Source organism: Gastrolobium bilobum, unplaced genomic scaffold, assembly GCF_033153095.1.
Source record: "Gastrolobium bilobum isolate Gb01-03AN ecotype WA unplaced genomic scaffold, APGP_CSIRO_Gbil_v1 utg9112, whole genome shotgun sequence".
Lineage (NCBI taxonomy): Eukaryota > Viridiplantae > Streptophyta > Magnoliopsida > Fabales > Fabaceae > Gastrolobium > Gastrolobium bilobum.
In genome coordinates, this window is record NW_026897171.1 from 96,206 (window position 1) to 116,167 (window position 19,962).

A 19,962-nucleotide genomic window follows, 5' to 3' on the forward strand; every position below is an offset into this window, starting at 1 on the left:
TTCATTCGTCAAATCCAAGAGCATGAACGAGAAAATGCTAATGCATGGAGGACAAGTATAATTTTAGATACGTGGAGAGTTGTTGCTAAATAATTTTGAATATTTGTTAAAAATTATATATGTTTTATTGATTGAGAAAATTATATTAGGTTTTATTTTTGTTTATTAATATCATTGCATTTCTTTGTTTTTTTACTAACTCTTGTAATTTTGAATATTTGTTAAAAATTCATATGATTTTTTAAAATATAATAAATCCATATTGTCCTTTCAAATTTTATAAATTCTATTAAAATCCAATCTTATGAAATTTCGATTGTAAAAAATGTCTTTTAAAAAAGTCTTTAAAGTTCGTCCAATTCTAAATAGCCTTTTAAAATCTATAAGATTTTTTATCTCAGAAAAATCTTTCAAAATCCTTAACCAATAGTCCAATACACCCCTCTTATATTTTGATCTTAAAATTGAAACTATGTCACAAAAAACAAATAAAATATTGTCAAATTTGTATAATTGATCAGTAATCACCCACACCTTCCATTGGATTCTCTATAAAATAGGGAAAAAAAACAAACAAACCAAACTCTCTTATATATCTATATTTGTAAACAAGAGTGAAACATCTCAAATCAAAATTTGACAAAAGAACATTTTATGAGAAAAGACATTAGTTTTAAAGATTAGATCAGTGTTATTAAATTCGATCCGAGGATCGACCCAGTCAGGATATTGGATCACTGGTCGAACTGGTTGACCTGGATATATATAGATATATAAAAATATAAAAATATAAAATCAATTATATTCTCCATATTTAAATGAATTAAACGAGGTTCATTAAATAAGCTTAAAAACATGAAGCATAAATAAATAGAAATACATATTATTACTATATCAATTTAAATTGCAACTCAGAATCCTCTTAAACATACCTCTCAATGATATTGAACTCATATTTTAAAAATTCAACTACATTAAAAATGGCATACGTTACATTCTCTTAATTTATTATTTCCCAAATTGCTTCAGTATTGGAAGATGAAATTTGATGTCAATGTAAAAGAGTATAATAGCAAATAAAATTACAAAAAGTTTTTAAAATGAGTTATAAATTTTTTTTTGACAAGATGAAACAATTTTGGTTTTTTGATTTATTTTTTTTTAAAATACATGACCCGACCGGGTCCCTGGGTCACCGGATTTGGCTGGGTTTTGAACGGATCGATGTATAACCGGTCCAATACTTGACCCGAACCGGCCCGATGACCGGTTCGCCGGGTTCCAGGTTGATCCGATCGGGACTGTAACATCCTGTTGTACACCGGTATTGTTAACATTAATTATGATATTGAGCGCAGTTACAATCACGGCAATTCATTTATAAAAATGCGAGTAAATTTTTTCCGTTTATTACGCGAACATTTAAAACAATAAAAATGTAATAATTAAAAGTTGTGACCGTAACTGTAAACTCTTTGCGGAATACTTATTTAGACTACTTATATAACTTATTTTACTTACTATAAGTCACTAAGGGGTTCCCATAAACCCACTTAGCTAATTCCTTACTTTTACGTTTTCTACCTATCTGAACATGGTTCGGTCTTTATTTTTCTGCGGACAAACTGCATGATGCGCGCTCCTCATCTTCTAGCATGTTATTCTACACTCAATTACCTTTTAGGAAGCTATCACACGAGTTATTTAGAGCTCGTTTGCTCCGGATATCGCCGTTTGAAGTTGGACAAGCAAAGCTGCCAGCCAACCCTAAAACAGCTCCAAACATCCCTCACTAAGATAAATACTACAGAAAATTCACTCATCCAATTGCTCTCAAATTTTTATACAACAAAATACACACCTCAACCTTAATTTTGATATATCATACACCTAATTTTACCAAGAAAAGAAGCAGTAATAAATTTCCCAAAACCGGTCCAGAACTGCCACATGTGCAGTGAGCAAATGGGCAGTCTGTACTCTCTGCCTTTTCCAGGCCGACATTCAACCTAGAATTTTACCAAATTTTACAAACAGATAGAGGACATCTCAACCTTCAAAAAGGCGTATGGCATGTCCCTATTGGACCTTTGTGGAGGAAGATATGATCTCCCGAAGTTTGCCTAAATTATGCCAATTTCTAGAAATTTCGCTAGAGTTTCCTTTGTTTTTACAAAAATTCCCAAGTTTGCTAATGTAAACTAGGACCACAAATGTACCTAATAATCATTGGGTGACACACACAAGGACCAACAATGCCTTGGGGCACTTACAACCCATCACAATTTATTTTACACATATAAGATACTTATCAGTTTGCTTCCTTTATCAATACTTAGTAAGTTTCAATCATCAAAGTTCAATTGCATGCATTTACTACTCATACACATAATCATAATCTTAAAATAGGCCTATTGCTCTTTCATCATATTACATAAGCTTCAAATTACACAACCAAATACAATCTTTACAATTATCCAATTACAACATAATTCATAAATCTCCAAATGTCATAAACTACATGTATCTAGACTTAGGCAAAATAGCATGAACAATTGTGACCATGAATCTCAGCCTATCAACATATACAATGTTCATGCCCTAAGTCTAGCCTAGACCCAATGACCATCAAAATGCAAAATATAAAAAGTCCTCCAATGACTCATCCCACGGGCTTCTTGCCTGTCGCTCCTGTATCACTGCTACCTCCTGAAATAAAGCCCCCAACACGGGGTGAGATATACGAATATATCTCAGTAACCCAGAGGTTCTGGAGAAAACTCCGCCCAATGGCTCACTTTGATGCATATAAATAATATAAAATAACATATTGAAAAACGGGATATAGCAAGGGATTTAGAGAAACTTGGGAACATAGGGATACAAAATACGACGAAGCTGGAATGGTCGCTACCAATACCATGCAAAGCCTGCCTAATGGCTCGGCATATAAGCCTACGGGTCTCATCCAAGGCGTGTTCCAAGAACATCCAACCAAGGTACCCCTCCCATTCATATACACCCGAGACTTCCTAGTGTGCTCCTATCTGGATCACACACCACGACCCTAGCTCAACTAGAACTCCCCCTGGAGTGGAAGTCCGAAAAGCCCAAAGGCAAACTGTCTACTGGCCAGAGACTCGGTACCTATGTACCAACATACATACTAAATGCATGATCATGTTATTCTACATTACTTACATACATTTCCTACCATCACCCTCAACGGGCATGGTGGAACACACAAGGGGATCAAGCCCCAGTACCAAGAGGTTACCTTAATAAGCCTCTCCACTTAGCTCCAAAGCAGTATATTCTCCGAGCTCGTTACTCAACAGAAATGCCTACACAGAGGACATTCTCAATTACTTAAAACTCATACGAACACATGCAAGTTACCAATTATACAAGCATTGTTCCAATCACTTACCTCAATCTCACTTGGTCCAGGACCAAGGGCAATCCACCGACTCACGGTTCGGGGTTCAAATCAACATACGACAACCTACACCAACCATGTACGAATCATCAGTACACGACAATTCTATCAAAATACGAAAAATGTCAAAAACCTCCCCTACACCATGTAGGTCCGGCCCTAGTAGGCTTATTTTCCAATTTATTTTTCTAAATTTTCTTTCTCATTTTATTAGGCATCCTTAGGTTACCAAAAGTCCAATTCAAGTGCCACTTTTCATTTTACGTCTTTTAAACGTCGTTTTGCCTAATATTTCGCTCTAGGTCCAATGAACCACTCAACACCTTTAACTATTTTTCCATTAGTTTTCCAACCTTCCAACCACCACACAACCCATCTAATTACCATTTAATTACACAACACATCATCCAAACAATTTTTCAACATAAATCCCTCACTTTTCCTTAAATGGCTGAATTGCACCAAAGCAATTCCCAAGAGGTTTTCAATCCAATTTCATCATTCTATATCTCATACAATCCTATTATAACATCATACAACTACACAACAACTCCCAACACACTTCTAACAACAATCCCAAAAACACAAAGTCATGACAACCTCAAAAATTTTTATGTTAAAAATTCACATTTTTCATCAATAATTTTTATTGCATTTATGGTTCATACTCATCATTCTAAGACACATTCATGTACAAACATTTTTCATTTGAGCTCTCTAACATCACAAATCAACAACACCCCCCTTAGGGTTCATGAATAAAATCCGAAATTTAAACCATTGAAATGGTGAAGAAACTTACTCAAAAGCTAGGCACAAGGTTTCTCCAAGACATACCAAACCATTGGAGCACCAAACAACTCTATGAACACAAATCTAACACTATGAGCCGCGGCCTTGGGGAGGGGATTTCTCAAAATATGATGGGTTTCAAGGCTCAAGACCACCACCAATAGGTTTGGAAGGGGATTTCCAATAAGTTTCATGACAAATTTTGCTTGATTAGGTGGGGTATGGATGGAGTTAGAAGAGAAAGAAAGCTTGAAGCATTTCTTCCCCATCCATCCATGGAGGCCGCGGGTTCAAGGTGAGGGAGGAGAGAGAATGTGGTCTTTTTTTTGTGATGTCCAAGTGGCAAGTCCACTTAAGTGAGGTGGGCCCCACCGCCACCTCACGCGATTTCAAACTAATTCGAATTTTCCTCCTATTCCGCTAAACGTTCATAATTTCCTAAACTAATTAGAAACTCTAATTTTTAACATTAACCATTGTCTTTTATTTACCCTTGATAAGATGAATCCGGAGTTTTCCGGTCGTTCGGAGAAAATGTTGTTTTAAGCTGTTGCGCGCACCGTTGGCACGCTTCCCCAAACTTACTTATTTTCATCAAATTTTATCAGAAATCACATTCCTTAGTTCTATAAACCATTTATAACTTGTATTCAAAACCTAGAGCTCAAAACTTGATCGGCACGCTTTACGGTGCAACTGTACCGCAATATTTTTACCCGGTAAAAACATTATTCACTGAATTTTCTGAAACTTGCCTAACCACTCAATTTTTCGTTCTGAATCCATTTCCAGGGTTATTTTTATCATCGGAGACCTTCTACTCAATTTTTATCTTCCTAGGGTTGCGTGTTGGCTAATTACCGTTTTGCCCTTTCTTTGTATTTTGGCCTAATTCTCAGGATTTTCACTAATCCTTTCCTTTAATCCTCATTTAATACTTTAATATTTAATTTAGAATTGCGAGGTGTTATAAGGACTGGCCGGGTTTTACAACTATGGATTGGATATCTCATAAGAATTCAAAAATGAAAAAATAAACGAAGGGGAATATGTTTCTTATATCGCATGATAAAATTTGTCTCGTTAATAGGGGTATAAATTTATTATATATAATCATATAGAATAGGTCCAAACATTTAAAAAAGTCTATTTAAAAAATATGTCATATGCTTTCTTTTAGATGATGGATTTATAAGCCTACAAGTTAGTCAGTATTACATTATTTATTTTTAATAAAATAAATCATTATTTTAATTATTTTTAATAATAAAATAATATTATTAGGCAAACACTTTTATTTTTTAAATATAAGACAGATCAGACTTATAATTTGTACTTATACAAGACTAATAAATTAGGTCAAATCTAAAATATTTTACTCAAACTAAATTTATTTAAGCTAAAGTCTAGATTAGCCTAATCCATTATTCTTAATCTTCTGCAATATATAAAAAAAGTGGATGGAATCGGAGAACAGAGAAAGAGAAAATGAATTTTATTTGTTACATTAGATAATTTTTTATTTTATTATTATTATTATTTTTAGTTGAAATGAAGGCAGAAAGCCCAAAGTACATAATGAGAAACATAATTTGAAGCAGTGGTAAAATGTGACCCCACGGGACATATCCATCAACAACACTTCCAAGTTCCACCATTCCTACCCGTTTCCTTTGTGTGTCTGAGATTGTGAGTGTTTTGCTTTGCTGTCTTCAGCTCCGCATGGAGCTCTCATCTTCTTCAACTTCACTTCGTGTTCCTCCCACAATCCCCACATGGAAAAAATCCTCTTATTGTGTCAAAGTCTCCACTAAGGCCACCACCACACACAAGCTTTCTCCTTTGTTCTTAGGATTTTCCAAACACTTCCATTCAATTGTGCTATACCATGACCGAAGCTGCTCAAATCCTGTTCCAAAGAGACACCAGAGACCTAGTTCCATCATGGTGTGTTTGTTTCCCCATAAAAGTTCCAATTTTGTTTCGTTTACTTGTGTTTTATCAAGAAAAATTTGGTCGGTTTTGCTAAGCTATTCATGGTGAATTGAGAATGGTTAGGAAGGAAGGTTTTCATATTGCTGCTTCTTGCAATGTTTGGAATAATGGGGTGTTTTTCTATCTAATAAAAAAAATAAAAAATCACCAATGCCATTTCCTTTGATAATGTTCCACTTAGCTAGATGGATTTAATTGTACAGGAAAACCAGTGGTTGTGATTGGTTTTATAAAGCTGACATTTTTCTTCCTCTTTTTTTTTTGTTTTTTTAGTCCTTTTCATTTAGGGAATGTGCAATTGCAACTTAAAGATATTCTTTTCATTGAATGTAACTAGGTCTGGAAGGTTTGCTTCAATGATAGACACACAAAGATTCTAGGCTTTCCTAAGTCAAGTCATAATTGACAGCACGGAAGTTTAGCATTGAAGTTTGAACTCTGCTTGAATATTTAGCATTTATCAGAATTCAGAACTAAAGTACAATCAGATGTCTGAATGAATCAAATTTTAGATGGTTTGACTATGCAGTGATTAAAATTGAAATCTATTTATATAACAGAAGCAAAAGGTGAAAATGATGGTACTAAGAGGGCAGTCACAAAGGTAAAACCCATGTTGAGAGGCTGTTTATTGAGTGCGGTAATATGATCAGTATAGTGATAATGTAGGATGGCAGGAATACAAACAGAATGATGGCATGGACATGGAAAAAGTTATGTTATGAGCTTTGATGTTGACCATGGTAAAAATTGTTCAATGGGAGGAAGATTAATTCGAGTATAATGTGGTAATGGAACAATCAAAATAATGATGAGTGTTAGTGTGATGGAGGGCCTGGTTATGGTGGTTTGGATTATGTGTTGGCAAGGCAATGATGGTAAACTGGTCACTATGACAATTTAATGATGGAAGGTAACAGTAATAACATGCTGTGATGCTCATAATTATAGTAAAGTGGTCCAGTTGACACTAATAGCAGTCAGTAGCGAGGCACAGTGAGGTGCAAATAAAGAGGCAATGAAGATGAACTGACGAATGCTTTGTGGACTGGAATAGTGTTAGTGAATTCTGATTGTCCCAAAGTTAACTAGAGACAAGATACTAATTATATTCGATGATTATTGTAAAGAAATTGCCTCAAATGTACTTGGATAATTGAGCATTGAAAGTTTCACATTCAGCAGCAATTGCATCCATTGATTATTCCAATAGTTACTTCAATTTTGTTATAACTGACTTTATTTTGGTTAAAAAGACATTTTTTTTACCCTACTTTTGTTTTTGGTATGAAATTTGAGTCTGCTTTATCAGTTTAAATTGCAATGAATGCTGGCAGGCCTGCACTCAAGTTGGAGCTGCTGGATCTGATCGTCCATTTGCAGATAGAGTTTTAGATTTGAAAGATGCTTGCTGGAGATTTTTAAGGCCACATACTATACGTGGTACATCACTAGGCTCTGTGTGAGTAACTTTACAACTTGCAAGAATGTGCTTCTTTCAGCTTTGTGCCAAGTATACTTGACTGAAGTTCATTTTTACGCTTTGTATTTGCAGTGCTTTGGTGGCAAGAGCATTGATTGAAAACTCAAATATGATAAAGTGGTCTCTTTTGTTCAAAGCGTTTTCTGGTCTTTTTGCCCTGATTTGTGGGAATGGTTATATAGTTGGCATCAATCAAATCTATGACATTAGCATTGACAAGTATGATACAGAGATATACACAACTTTCTTATTACTTACCTTGTCTCTTGCTGTTTGCTTCTCTCTTTCTTTCCTTCCCTATGCATATTACACTATATTGTTTTTGAATCATGTTTAACTGCACAGTTATTTCATTTTAAGTTACTTTTTTATGGATCTGAAATTATTCCCATTGTTTTTAGTTAAATTTCTACCTATATATTTAGCTATCACTATTAGTCTAAGTTAGTTTTATATTCATTTTCAGGGTAAACAAACCTTATTTACCTATAGCTGCAGGAGATCTTTCTGTCCAATCTGCCTGGTTCTTGGTTATATTTTTTGCTGCAGCTGGCCTGTTGATTGTGGCATTGAACTTTGGGCCCTTTATTTTTTCTCTTTACACACTTGGCCTTTTCCTTGGTACTATCTATTCTGTTCCTCCGTTTAGAATGAAACGCTTTCCTGTTGCAGCATTTCTTATTATTGCTACGGTATGATTTATCCTCCTTTTCTCCCATTCTTTGCAGTACTAACAGCACTTTGTCAATTTCTATTTGAACATAAAATAGCCACTACAGGGATCACTTTTGAGCATTTTTTTTGGATGAATTCAGTTGGCTATTTAATTTAAAGTATCTATTGATATGGTTGAACAACATTGACGGAAGAGGCTTATGCAGGTACGGGGTTTCCTACTTAACTTTGGTGTGTACTATGCCACTAGAGCTGCCCTTGGACTTTCATTTGAGTGGAGGTGGGTTAGAGCTTATTATTTGTTGCTTTATATTTGTAATTGGTTAAGTTGAACATCTGGGCTCATTGGTGCCTGATGTTCAAATAGAGGTACACCATAGGCTACATAATTATAAAAGTGTGATTTTCAAACCAAGAAAATAATAGAACCAAAAGAATAAAATATCTAAAGTAGACTTGCCTAAAATGAGGGTACCAACTGTGACTGTTAAAACCAGGTGAGCAAACAGAAAATAGGGAGAAGAAATATGGAGATTCAATTTAACATGGTTCAACTAACAGTGAACTATATGCTTACATCCACTGGAGAAACAGAGAGAATACTCACTATGATTAATGAAGATTACAAGCAGCAGCTCAACACTCAAACCCCAATCCCAACCAAAATCCTCACTGTTATATAATATATATATATATATATATATATATATATATATATATATATATATATATATATATATAAAGAGAGAGAGAGATATATCAATATTGGCCTGGTTTCTTACCTTCCACCACATATTTACATGAAAAATCTGTGTTGGATCGCGCCGTAGGTTTCTCTGGTCGTATCACATGTCTGGCCACAATCCCATAATTAAATGCAAGCCACTTTATAACATTGACAATGTTAGGAGGGTGAAATCCACCTTTAAATGGTTGAGTTAGCCAATTCTACTGTTCATTTTAAATTGTGCTTCCCTAGAATAATTGAATAGTGCTTATAATGGAGTTAGCTTTTCATCCAATATTGTTCAAGTGTCCACCTATTATTTTGAGAACTTATCATATTTTTGTTGCTGTATCTTCTCTACCTGCAGCTCTCCTGTGGTTTTCATCACTACCTTTGTAACATTGTTTGCATTGGTAATTGCTATAACGAAAGATCTTCCAGATGTTGAAGGAGATCGCAAGTAAGTTTTGGGTCTAAGTTGGATAAGGGTTGCAGGTTTATTGATCTTATTTATCTGAGCTTCTGATATGCATTTGACTTCTATTTCACCATGTATGCATTTGTGTATGTATGTTTGTGTATTATATATATGTATGTACAATGCTTGCGTAAAGCATAATCAGCTTTTACCCTGTTTTTGGTGCTGTATCTAATATGGACTTGCATGTAATAACTGACTTCAGGTATCAGATATCAACCTTTGCTACAAAATTAGGAGTTCGTAACATTGCTTTCCTTGGTTCTGGAATTTTGCTGATAAATTATATTGTTTCCATATCGGCAGCAATTTATATGCCACAGGTGAATATATACTCGCGTTATCTCCGAGTCACTTACTCTTTATGTTTCCTTGCATGAAAACATAACCTTACGTAAGTTCTGGCACTGTTGACAGGCTTTTAGGCGTTGGTTACTGATACCAGCTCATATGATTTTTGCATTAAGCTTGATTTACCAGGTTTGTTAGTTGGATTAATAACTGTTAAGACTCATTCTAGTTTAAGTTTATTTTCATATATATATTTTTCATTTGTTCCCATTGCTTCCCCCCAGTCATCCTATTACTTTGGACAAAATATACATAGTTGATTATTTACTCTTGTATTAAATATTTTTTCAGTGAATGGGGTGGCTACTGAGTTCTGTGTTGTCTGGTATTTCTTCCGAGTATAATTAGGATACCTCTTAAAGATTATTAAATATAGCATTATATCAGTCCTTCATTAGTACTTTTTCTTGTGCTATTAAATTTTTTTATTTTATTGAGACAGTGTAGGGGGAGGGGGAGACTGGGGGAATAAAAGAAGATTTTGTCAAGAAAAAACGGGTAAACGGAAGAGGAGAATCAATCCTCCTAAAACAAAGACAAACTGAAAAAATAACAAGAAACCAGTGTGCAATTTTGCTCTTTTCCCCTTCTCTTCTAACGTAGACCATAGTATTTTCCTCCTGTAGTATTGTTGAGATTTCCGTCTATCCCATGCACTATGTATGCTTAATTGGGATCTAAGTTCTATGCGGAAGATACTTGTCTGGTGCTTTCTCATCTTTCAATTTCTTTTTCTTTCTTTTTTCCAAAATGCACAAATAAATTGTGAAATTGTAAAATGGCCATGACTCGTTTTCTTATATTTCAGGCACGGATATTAGAACAAGCAAATTATACCAAGGTAATATATTATCTCTCCTGCATAAAAATAATTATAGCAACTTATTCACTGTTTTCAAAACTCAGAATTTTTTGGACCTCGATTTTCATCTATTTTAACATAACAACTACAGGTGATATTAATCAGTTCAACTACTGATCAATACCACAAACTTCCTCATGTCACGTTAGTTAATTTTATAGTTACGTATCACAACTTATTGATTGGTTAAATTTTCGCGTTGTGGCACTAAACGAAGAGTTTTATTATATTTTAGGTCACATAATCATGCGGATTGGTTTTTAAAAGAATTTGCTTTGCTTTTTCTGGTAGTTTCACTTTTTTGGGGGGGTCTGTATAGAGACCAACATTTTGTCAATCAAATATCAAGTGTTTAATACTTTATCACTCTAGGTGGCAAAATATTGTGACCATTTTCTTATATCTAGATGCCATACTTGTGAATAGCCCTGCTTTAGTGCGCTATAGCGCAGTTGCGTTGCAGTGCAACGGCTGGCCGCCACAGACCGCACCGCGACGGTCAGGCGAAGTGTAGCGGATGTAGCGGCCGCTATTGCGGCTGAATCGCGGTGCTATTGCGCTGCTACAGTAGTTTCTGTAATAGTGTTCTCGTCGTAGAAGGAAGAGATTTACAACTTGGATACAAGTGAAAGTGAAGATGAAGATTTGGATGTTCATGATTTCAATTATGATTAGTTCCTTAAGTTCTTTGATTTTGACATTTCACTTAAGTGGTAGTTTGAATTTTGACTAATTTTGCCACTTTATTTTGTTGTGTTACATAATTTGATACTTTAATTCCTTCAATTTGCTTATGATTTGAATTTTAATATTTGAAATCATTTATGTTTGAGTTTGAGATCCTTCAAATTTATTTCTTATGTCACATTTTCATATTTTAAGTTTTATATTTGTGGAGTTTAGTATATCACTTGGATACACTTTGCACAGTAGCGTTGTAGTGCTATATGCTATAGCGCTATAGTAGTTTGGAGGGTCAGTCGCTACGCGCTCCGAGATTAATAAGTATGCTAGATGCCCACATCAATGATATAATTTGAAATATTTTTGTATAAAGGTTTCTAGGCACCATCTTTGATGGTCTAAGTGGTGAGTTTTTCATGTCTCATCTTTCTTTTTTCCACTTTTGCTTAAGCTGCTTTTGAAATGTCTGACTATATGCTGCAGGAAGCAATATCAGGATTCTATCGGTTCATATGGAATCTGTTCTATGCAGAGTATGCAATATTTCCTTTCATCTAGCAAACTGACATTTATCTTGGAAAAGGTGCAAACATGCACGGGTAGAGAGATTTCTTAGTTGTATCAAATTTTAAACTAGTAATATTATTGTATTTTTTTAAATTGAGTATTGTTGTATGTAATGTATGATAGCATTTCTTTGTAATTAGATGCAATGCAATGAGAACTGTATTCTTAGGGTTCAAATTTAATAAGGACTGAATGTTGTTGTACTTTTAATTAGGGTTCAACTTGGTATGTTAAAGTTCATAGACTTTGCAGTAGAACTATACATTTTTCATTTTTGCAATAATAAGGATTACATGCTGTAGAAAAGTAGAACTAGCAGATTTTTTTTTTACAATGGCTGATTGTTCCAAACCTTTGTGTCCTTAATAAAATACATACATTATATTTTATTAAGAGATGTAACCTATGCTCCTTATTTATGTTTGTCATAAACATTCCTACCGGGTCTACCCAAAGATAAATAAAAGCAAAAGGACTGGTATATTTATTGAAGAACTAGCTGTTTAAAGTTCATGTTTTTGTTTGGAACCCTCACTTACAATAATTGCCATCATATCGGGAGAAAAAGTGCAGGCGTGAGAAACTTAGTATAACTAAATATTGATAACCATCCATGGCTATGCCATGGAATTTGAGATTTGCCTGTTATGCTACCAACTACTGTAATTTCCATTTTTATCTAATACATTCTTCACCAGTTTTTTTCTCCACTCATGCGAATTCTCAAAGTACATCATAATATATTTTAGTGCAATTTTTTCATCATAATTCCATTTCACAAAATGGAGGAAGTTATTTATTATATACATTGCAATTTGCAAGTATCTAAATCTCAATCCAATCAGTGTGTGTTTCTCGGTGGATTTTAGCGACGGAACAAGCTTATTAAACATTTTGGTGTTGGTAACAATTTAGTGTGCCTCACCACCTGTATCATTTTATCTTTTTTCCCCTCTTATTATCATGTGAGATGAATAGAGTACATACTTTCAAGGATAGCACATAAGGGGTAAGCAATCCCCACTGAAATTTGCTGCATAACTGTATTACATATCATTAATGATTTGCAAGTTGCTATTGTTTCAATCTAGATTCTTTCTCCACATTTGGAACTAGAACATGCAAAGTTCTTTTGTTCCTCATTCACCACAAGACCTAAAAAAACTATATGGTTATTGGCATCAAAGTATAGCAAAAAGAAATCCTATTTCGTTTTCTCTACCCCAAGGACCACAACAGAAGTAACATCCCTTAATTGGCACTTCATCCTATGTGTTGTCAGTTCATACACTAGCTGCTTCAGGCACTACCACTCTTTATGAAAGGGTTTGAGAATCAGCTAAAGGAATTGGAAAAGGAACATGTGGGCTGAAGCGAGACAATGGTGGGATATGGGGTGATGGAGCTGCTGTTCTTGTTCTTGGAGACAAATTTTGCTGCTCCAGAATTAAAAGCTGAAGCTCTGCAGGGTAGTCCCTCATGCAACCAATTCTAGGACCAGCACCTGTTGTCCATTTGGTACTCAGGTGATAGGCCAACTGATATGATTTCATTCCTTTGTGTGAATCTATCCTCTTCATTATTTTTTCTTTTGGAATAGGATTTTCATCTTCTTCGCCTTTATCTTCAACAAACAAGTTTGATTTGGAAACCATGAAATCCTGCTCATCAATAAATGATTCTTCTGCTGTCTCATAACCACTTTCTGAAATTTCATCTGGGGATGGGCAATTTGGAGGATGTACTTGCTCTCCAAAAATGTCCAACACACTGTCTCTTTTTGGTATTTCAAGTCTAGCTATTTTTGACCCTAGTCTTCTGGACAATCTTGACAAGGGTGGTTGGGAGTTTGCATCAGCATCAGAATCCTCATTTCTCAAGTCAGGTAGCTCTTGGGCTAATGTGCTTGAACTTTCAGTTTCAACGTTTGGCTGTAACTTGGCCTCTGAAGAATTGCCTCGGAGGGGAAGATGCTTGCTCATTTTGTCAATGTCTTCTTCTTCATCAGGGTTTTTCTAAATATAAGAATATTACAATTAGCATTCCAGAAAGTTTTCTTTTCTGGATATAATGGAAACAAAAATTGGCTAATCTTCTAAGCATGATGTCATGACTAAAGTTAGCAGCTATCTATAAATATCCATCCCAAGCAAACTACTATGAGATAATAATAATAATAATCATGTATGAGAGCATATTTACGTTAATCTAGATGTTTAATTTTCTCCTGTCAACGTAAATGATGAATGAAAATCTGCATAGGCTATCTTGTAATGCAGCAAAGTCATCTTTTACCTTTACATCTGTAAGATCTACATTATTCTCCTGAAGGAATGACACGAATTCCTGGAAATTTTCTTCTGTTGGGAGATAATGCCCACTGTGAGGCCAAACTGCCTTTGGAGTTGAAAAAGTCTACTGTCAGTATGCCAAACAAGGGCAAATAGAAAGCATAGGAATACAATGTATTAATCTATTATGGAAATCTTGGGTTTATTTTCTTTTCGTACCTTAAGAAAACCATCCTCCACCACTAATCTACCAGCAGACAATGTGGCTCCACCTGCCAGGAAGCTTGAATGTTGAAATGTTCCCTTGTTCTTCTGCCCAACATAAAAAGTCTTGGATGTGCTAAGTACAAAAATCCACTTAGCATCACTTGTTGTTTCAACAGGTTTCCCACTCTGCTTGTAGAAGAGTCTCCCATTCTCAATAACTACTTCATAAGCCTTTCTTTCCTCCTGCAAGAGAAACAACTTGAAATTACTTTTTACATATTACTTGACAGTTAAGCTACCTAATAGCTCTGGGTTTTTCACAAAAGTTTTTTAAAAAATATCTCGCCTGCTCATAAATTAGTGTTTGACCAACCATCCCTCTTCCCCATGTGATTGATCCATAAATCACTCCTCATGAAATCCCATCCCAACTTGCGAGGGTAGGGGTGAGGAGGAAATTCTTGTATGCATCCTTATACTCTTATCATTATATTTTTGCAAAAAGAGTTGTTTGTTGGAGGCTCGCCGCCCATCATATGTGATTGACCCATCTCGATGAAAAAAAAAAGGTTGTATTAAAGGGAACAAGAAAACTCACTGGACCCAGATACTTGATGCATTGCTGCTGAAGCTTTGATCTAGGACATCTCTCAGGACTGACTTCCTTGCCTTCCCCAATATCAAGCCTACCCTTGTACATTGATGAATGTCCATCAGTTTGATTGAAAGTTACTTGTCAAAAAGAAACAGAATTCTTCATTAAGCTTTTAATCTTACCAATAGAAGAAAGGTTGATTGCTGTCACAGTGGAGCCATTTGACATAATAAAATTGAAGATTATGGCCATAGCGATGCCGAGGGTCAATCTGTTCCAAGTTGACAAAAAGTTAGAGAAACTAGCAGTTTAATTTGAACTTATAACACTTTAGCTATGAGACTTACTGCCTCTAACCAGTGCTGCAAAGCAAGTTTACGAGCCTTCCTATCCTTAGATAGACCCTTTCCAACCTATTAAACACACAGAATAAAAGAAAAACAAATTACTAGTCTTTCAACCAACAACATCAACATGTTATAATAAAAGTCATGTTAGAACTTACCTTAGCAGCTCTAGTTCTCGCCCTTGACCAACGGGAAACAGCAGTCTCTGGTTTCTCAATGTCAAAAAATGATATAGAACTGCGTTTAAGTTCAGCAAAATCCAAAGCCTTCCACCTATACATATGAATTTAATATATTAGCATAAACAATATCATGAACACCTTGAAGTTTGCTAGAGATTCCACATGCACATGAGATATAAAAGCCTTTTTTGTTCCTTTTTCTTTCAACTTAATTTGGCAGAACTGAACTAAACTTCTATACAAAAGATGATTAACTGTTTTTAATTAGCAGAGAACTGAACTAACCATCTCTGCTCTGCAAGAACTGCACAATCTGCAAGTTGCCTCCTTGTTCGGAAACTTTTGTAGACTTTCTGCAATGTCAATGCAGCTTGGTCTCTTTGTCTCCTTGGCTCCGGCAATGGCGAATAGAAGTTTATGTCGGACAAGTTACTATATGATCTTGACAAATGATCATAAGTGTCCCTATTTGGTTTAACAAATAAGTCATTTTCCGTATCTGCTGTAGGAGATCTGAAAGAAAGCATAGTCTCCAACTCCCGGCCATTAAAGCTAACTGATCCTTGAAGCATCATCTTCCCTGCACAATATGATTTATGTAAGTCATGTTTTGAGTCAGAACTACAAGAGATATAATAAAACCATTCATTTGTATCATAGCCTCTATGACCAAGGGATTAGAGTGTATCCTTGTCACCCCCATTCTTCTAATAAAAAGTTAAATTTTAGAGTAAATATCATTTTTGGTCCTCAACAAATTTCACGATGCCCGTTTTAGTCCCTAGCAAATAAAAAGGCCCATCGTGGTCCCTAAGAAATTCAAAATGGACCAATTTAGTTGAAATCGTGGTCCCTCACAAATTCAAAAAAGATCCATATTAGTCCCTAAAATGGGTTCATTTTGAATTTCTTAGGGACCACGATGGGCTTTTTTATTTGCTAGGGACTAAAACGGGTATCGTGAAATTTGCAGAGGACCAAAAAGGATATTTACTCTAAATTTTAATACAAGGTTTGTGGGTCTGGACATTGTTCAGGCTTCAAGACCAAATGACTCTATGTGAGGGGACGTGTTAAAAATGTAATATAACATTATTCATGTTATTTATCTAACTGCTTAAGTGTTTGGGAAAGTTGGTTCATGATTTGGAGAGTTGGTTCATGAGAAAGAGCATTGAAACTGCTCAGAAATTATGCTTTATATCTTCATACCCGAAATCTCAAGAGAAGCTTTCAGGGTACTCTCCAAATGAGCAAATGTATAAGTTTTTTTCCCATTAAATAAATTTTTTTAAATATTTCCTCAAATAATCCTGATCTTAATCAAAAAAAAATTATGGAGTTCATCAATCTACCTAGTAATTAAAACAGGCAAGAAGTTAAAAAGAAAGAAGAAAAAGTAGGAGAAAGGGGCGAGGCTTGGGAACTATGCTTAGTTTTATCTTATATGGTCGAGACATTAAGATCAGTCTTCAAATCATCACCTATAAAGGTTTTTATAAACATTTTCATAGACCCTTACTCTACGCATTCTTGGCCCTTTAGAAAGAGGAAGGAAACTGGCGCACAAATGGAACTAAATATTCCAAACATTTTTGTTTGCATTTCAAAATCTTCAGAGCAGGAAGAGCGGAAGGCACAGTTTGACAAAACTTTTGGCCTCATAAGCGTTAATCAGACTTTTTGTCTCAATGTCTCAGGCAAAAAACCAAAGCATACATTGAATTCTACCGGTCATTAAATGAAAGAAAACAAGTTTTTATCATAACTCCATGGAATTATAGTTTTACGAATTGGCACACAAAAGACTTGTCAAATTCTTCAGAGTTCAGAAAAAAAAAAAAGGAATCACCAGAAAGGATTTTACAGAATCCAAATAATGGAAGAGAATAAACAACCAAATCTTCAAATATTTGGTGAAGCAACACAACAATACATACATAAGATACGGTAATGATAACTCCCTGAACCCACATTTGTAAATATCGATGTCTGTGGATGTTGGGGAAGAAAAACATTTGAAACATTATCTTACACTACAAATTTCAGAAGCTAACAATGCAAGAGAAGAAAGGTTTAGGGACATTGTCATTGTTGGGATAAATAAATAACCAACAAGGAGAATAACAAGATTTTCCCCTTAAAGAAATAAATATATAAAAAACATAGAATGTCACGAACCCAGAAAACATGTTACCAACATTGCACATTCATTGTATTTGCCTAAAGGAGAGAAATCAAATGAAGGGCATGAAGGAACATACCTTAAAATGTGACAGTATGAATCAGAGGAAAAAAAAAGGCTCTAAGGGATGTTGGGCAGAGAGAAAGGCAGGTAGAGCCAGCAACAAACACAAGGGTAGAGAGAGAGAGAGAGAGAACGAATAGGAGGCACGAAGAAGGAAAAGCTTAACGTAATGGTGCCCGCAATAGGTTGGCTTCTATGCTATTCTTGCACCATCTTTTATATATAGAAATTGAATGAAAGGGACTTTAAGATTGAGAGGTGAATAATGACAAGGACATGGGAAAAAACAAAAAGGTGGGTTTGGACTTTGGACTGGAGTGAGAGATCCAAGGTGTACAACCACATGGGGTTTTTCTTTCTTCTAATAACTTGCATGGAACAGTTCATTCAATTTACTTTTCCTATATTTTCTATTTCATTTCTTTCGGAAAAAAAAAAAAAACAAAACTCTACATCCCCTAATTTTTTTGGGTACTTATTTTCATTTCTTTCTTACATTGATGTGACGACAGTGTTGTCGGTTTAATGTTTTGAGTTGAGCTTTAATTGATATGAATGATGCATCACCTGTAGTTAATATAATTATGGTTTTATTTCTCACCGTATAAGTTATTTATAAAGAACGTGTTAAGTTACTTGTTTCTAGTGTACCACATCATCATTTAATACATGACATGTTTGCAAAAGCCAATTTTAATTCTATATGTATATACAGGGATATGTTATTTTATCTACTATTTTTTCTGCCTACCTTTGCCTACTGTAACATTCCCGTCTCGAGCCGGTTCAATTAACATATATATGATACAAACAGAAACAGCGGAAGACTTAACTTATGAAAATACGAGCTAACTTTTTCTTTTTCTTTAATCATTTTTCACATGACATCACATTGCATACTTCTTCTAATTTAATTCTTATTTGATGGAGACGAAAATCAGACAGAGTAACCTCTGTAAATCGGACAACTGGGGATTTGCAAATCCAACTCTCAAGGTACCCTGATAAACAATTTATACAGTATATACTTTCAGACATACCCGATATCCATATAGGATCATATAATCATCCATGGGCGCATGCATAACTTGGCTCCGTGCCACTATATCTAACAACATGCAATCCAACACATAAACATAAACTGAATACTACATCATCATATCAACATGCCTGAATACTCAAATGTACATGCATCCAACTGAAAGACATGTACAAAACATATACAGGTCATATACAAAATAAAGGATCAGACATCATGATCACCAAATGAATAGAACACTATACAACAGTACATGTTCTCCAAAAATAACATCTATAATAAATAGTAGCCTCCGGCTACCCAGAACTCCATATCCTCATACTAGTACCTCTAGCCACGGGTAGTGTCCTTGTCTCATGAGGGCTCTTCAATTAACTGTGTTTCTGAAATCATATCCCCAAACAGGGTTAGAGACGAATCTCTAGTAAGCTCCAGGTTTATAGAGAACTCTCCATACCCTGGGCTCACTTCCTGCATGACAGTCAGATACATAATATCCAAAACATCATATATCATATTATACTGAACATATCTCGTATAACATATCATATAATCAAATATCATAACTAAACAAAGCATATACACAAATCTTATCAGAGACGTACGTAGTCATTCCCAAGGGATTACCCCAAGCGAAAATCAACGCACGTAACAAATATCATATACAAAAATCATCACAATAATCACATCAGAACAAAGTATTCCCAAGGGATTACCCCAAGCGAAAATCAACGCACGTAACAAATATCATATACAAAAATCATCACAATAATCACATCAGAGATGTACATAGTCATTCCCAAAGGATAACCCCAAGCAGAAATCAGCGTACATGTTCCCAAGGGAGGACCCCAAGCGGAACCAAAAACATATCAGAGATGTACACTATCAGTCCAGAGGGATGACCCCAAGCAGACATCAGTGCACATAGGATCAATGGCCAAAGATCATCACATAACAGAGTGTACACAATCAATCCCAAAGGAGGACCCCAAGCGGA

The 19,962-nt window shown here is 35.1% G+C and overlaps 2 protein-coding genes across 2 annotated transcripts; one reads left to right on the forward strand and one right to left on the reverse strand.

Moving 5' to 3' along the window:
- Positions 1–5,839: 5,839 nt before the first annotated feature.
- On the forward strand, positions 5,840–12,275 carry LOC133304693 (homogentisate solanesyltransferase, chloroplastic). Its single transcript, XM_061504751.1, has 10 exons — positions 5,840–6,178; positions 7,564–7,688; positions 7,782–7,928; positions 8,176–8,401; positions 8,591–8,664; positions 9,479–9,571; positions 9,795–9,912; positions 10,007–10,069; positions 10,749–10,781; positions 11,970–12,275. Exons 1-10 carry the CDS (start codon positions 5,954–5,956, stop codon positions 12,042–12,044), a joined length of 1,179 nt encoding a protein of 392 aa, XP_061360735.1. The 5' UTR covers positions 5,840–5,953; the 3' UTR covers positions 12,045–12,275.
- Positions 12,276–13,369: 1,094 nt separating this feature from the next.
- Positions 13,370–18,974, reverse strand: LOC133304686 (IQ domain-containing protein IQM6). Its single transcript, XM_061504744.1, has 9 exons — positions 18,964–18,974; positions 15,961–16,296; positions 15,652–15,766; positions 15,494–15,559; positions 15,329–15,417; positions 15,150–15,237; positions 14,564–14,794; positions 14,349–14,450; positions 13,370–14,068 (listed from the first exon to the last, which is right to left on the reverse strand). The coding sequence occupies exons 1-9, from the start codon at positions 18,972–18,974 to the stop codon at positions 13,370–13,372; spliced, it is 1,737 nt and encodes a 578-aa protein (XP_061360728.1).
- Positions 18,975–19,962: the final 988 nt, after the last annotated feature.